The 2,638-nt window shown below is 39.2% G+C and overlaps 1 protein-coding gene across 1 annotated transcript; it reads left to right on the top strand.

The window, feature by feature from the left end:
- On the top strand, positions 1-2,131 carry LOC126176367 (ARL14 effector protein-like). The gene is made up of 2 exons (XM_049923522.1): positions 1-649; positions 2,067-2,131. The coding sequence occupies exons 1-2, from the start codon at positions 1-3 to the stop codon at positions 2,129-2,131; spliced, it is 714 nt and encodes a 237-aa protein (XP_049779479.1).
- The last annotated feature ends 507 nt before the right edge of the window (positions 2,132-2,638 follow it).

The following is a 2,638-nucleotide window of genomic DNA, read 5'->3' as shown; positions in this document are numbered from 1 at the left end:
ATGTCAGAAGTTAATGAAGAAGAAGAATCGTTGGCCCCCTGTTCAATTGGAAAAGATGCTGCTGCATCAAAGTGCCATGTTATCTTCTATGCTAAGAAGACTGGATTCAAAGCGTTTAGTGATTTCACAGAATGTGACCAGAAATTGCTTGTTTCGCGTTCAGAAGCCAAACTTGACGAAAATTCCATCATTTGCTTCCACCATGAAGCCCTCTTCCTACATGAATATCAAGCGATGCAAAAGAAATGTTGCAATCCATTCAAGAAGAGGAATCACAATGTAAAAGCTGGACTTAGACTGCTTGATAATGAAACAGCTGCCAAACTTTGCCTGTTAAAGAAAAAAGAAGTGATTGATATAAAACCTGGTCAGAAGCTTTGCCCTCGCTGCATGTCGGCACTGAACCAAAAGCTAGAAGATTCATCATCACTATCAACCCAATCTGAACAAGATTTCACAACGGATGAAACTGAACCAGCCATCAACAAAAGTTTATCATTTATTGGTGCTTCACCATTGAAAAGAAGACAACTAAGTAAAAGAGATAAGCAAAGCTATGCAAAAAGAAAGATCTTGGATGCACAAAGTTTAATTGGGAATCAAATTGCTGCTGCTGTAGGAATCAATTACGATGAACAGCCAAGTTCAAGTAAAAGTCGCCCATGCAATAATTGTGCAGATCTTGATAATCTTATAGAAGAGTTGAAAGAAAAATGTAAAGTGTCAAATCGTAGGACAAAAGTTCAAATATTGACCTTGGTTCCAAGAAGCTGGACAATTAAAGATACGACAACAGCATTTAATGTATCAGAAAGAATGGTAAAGCAAGCGAGAAAACTGAAGAATGAGCAAGGTGTTCTAGCTTTTCCAGCAAATCGGCAAGGAAGGAAGCTTTCAGATGAAGTTGTCCAGAAAGTACATGACTTTTTTCAAGATGACGAATTCAGCAGACTTTGTCCAGGGAAGAAAGACTGTGTGCCTGTGAGAATTTCAGGAACAAAGGTGTACAAGCAAAAGCGGTTGTTGCTTTGCAATTTGAAGGAAATGTACGTGTCTTATCAGAAGCAAAATGGACCAGAAATTGGCTTCTCAAAGTTTTGCGAGCTTAGACCAAAATGGTGTGTTACAGTTGGCTCTGCTGGAATGCACTCAGTTTGTGTCTGTACAATACACCAAAATGTCAAGCTTATGCTCACTGGTGCATCAATCAATGAAGACTACAAGGAAATTCTTAGCAAAGCTGTTTGCAGCTTGGAAAACAAGGATTGTATGCTTCATCGTTGTGAAAACTGCCCTGGTCCAGAAGGTGTAGAAGCAGTTATTGCAACATATTTTGAAGATAATGACCCTGAAGAACTGATTGAGTACAAACAATGGATTCATACCGACAGGGATACTTTAGAAACAAAGCAGCTTTCAACAGAAGAGTATGTTGAAGATATTGCAGCAAAAATTTGGAACCTGTCTTGTCATCACTACATTGCCAAGCATCAAAGCCAGCACCTGAAAGCTCTCAAAACTGATTTGAAAGAAGGCGAATTCATAATACTAATGGATTTTGCTGAAAACTATTCATTTATTGTTCAAGATGCAGTGCAAGGCTTTCACTGGGAAAACAGTCAAGCAACAGTTCATCCATTTGTAGTCTACTACTGTGAAAACGAAGAGGTGCAATGTGTGAATCTTTGTGTTATTAGTGACTGCCTTCGACACGATACGATTACTGTCCATGTTTACATTGGAAAAGTAATCAATTACCTGAAGACGCAATTTTCCAAAATAAGCCACATCCACTACTTCAGTGATGGTTCAGCTGCACAATATAAGAATTTCAAGAATTTTCTCAACTTATGCTATCACAAAGAAGATTTTGAAATAACAGCAGAATGGAATTTCTTTGGAACAAGCCATGGAAAGTCGCCTTGTGATGGCATTGGAGGCACAACAAAACGGTTGGCAGCAAGAGCAAGTTTGCAACGTCCATATGAAAACCAGATTCTAACACCCAAAGATCTTTTCAACTTCTGCAATGATAATATCAATGGAATCAAATTCTTTTTCATCAGCAAAGAGGAAGTTGAAGAAGAAAAAGCTTCTCAAGAAGAAAGATTCCTGCAAGGGCACACTCTAGCTGGCACAAGAGAAAACCACCATTTTTTGCCCATTGATATGACGACAATTAAGGTCAGTAGAGTTTCTAATGATGCGACATCTTTTTTGGCCAAAATTAGTGCTGCTGAAGTAGTAGTTCAAGTCATGGATCTTCAGCCTGGGCAGTATGTTGCTTGCATTTATGAAAAGAAATGGTGGATTGGAAACATCGTTGAAATCTCAGTCGAACAGAAAGATGCTTTCATAAGCTTTATGCATCCTCATGGTCCTGCAAGTTCATTTTATTGGCCCTTAAGACGTGATACTTGCTGGATTCCAGAACAACTTATCATTGGTGTTATTCCAGCTCCATCAGTGACATCATCTGGTCGGCAATACAGTTTTCCTGAAAGCATTCTCTTGCAAATCAACGATGCTTCCAGAATGATGAAGTAACTGAGGAAGACAGGCTTGGGAACCTGCATAAAGAAACCCACAATCAGGCTTGGGATCCTGTGGTAAAGACACCCTGTAATCAGGCTTGGGA

Source organism: Schistocerca cancellata, chromosome 3 (genome assembly GCF_023864275.1).
Source record: "Schistocerca cancellata isolate TAMUIC-IGC-003103 chromosome 3, iqSchCanc2.1, whole genome shotgun sequence".
Lineage (NCBI taxonomy): Eukaryota > Metazoa > Arthropoda > Insecta > Orthoptera > Acrididae > Schistocerca > Schistocerca cancellata.
The sequence above is the reverse complement of the archived record's forward strand: the minus strand, read 5'-3'. Positions and strand labels throughout refer to the sequence as shown.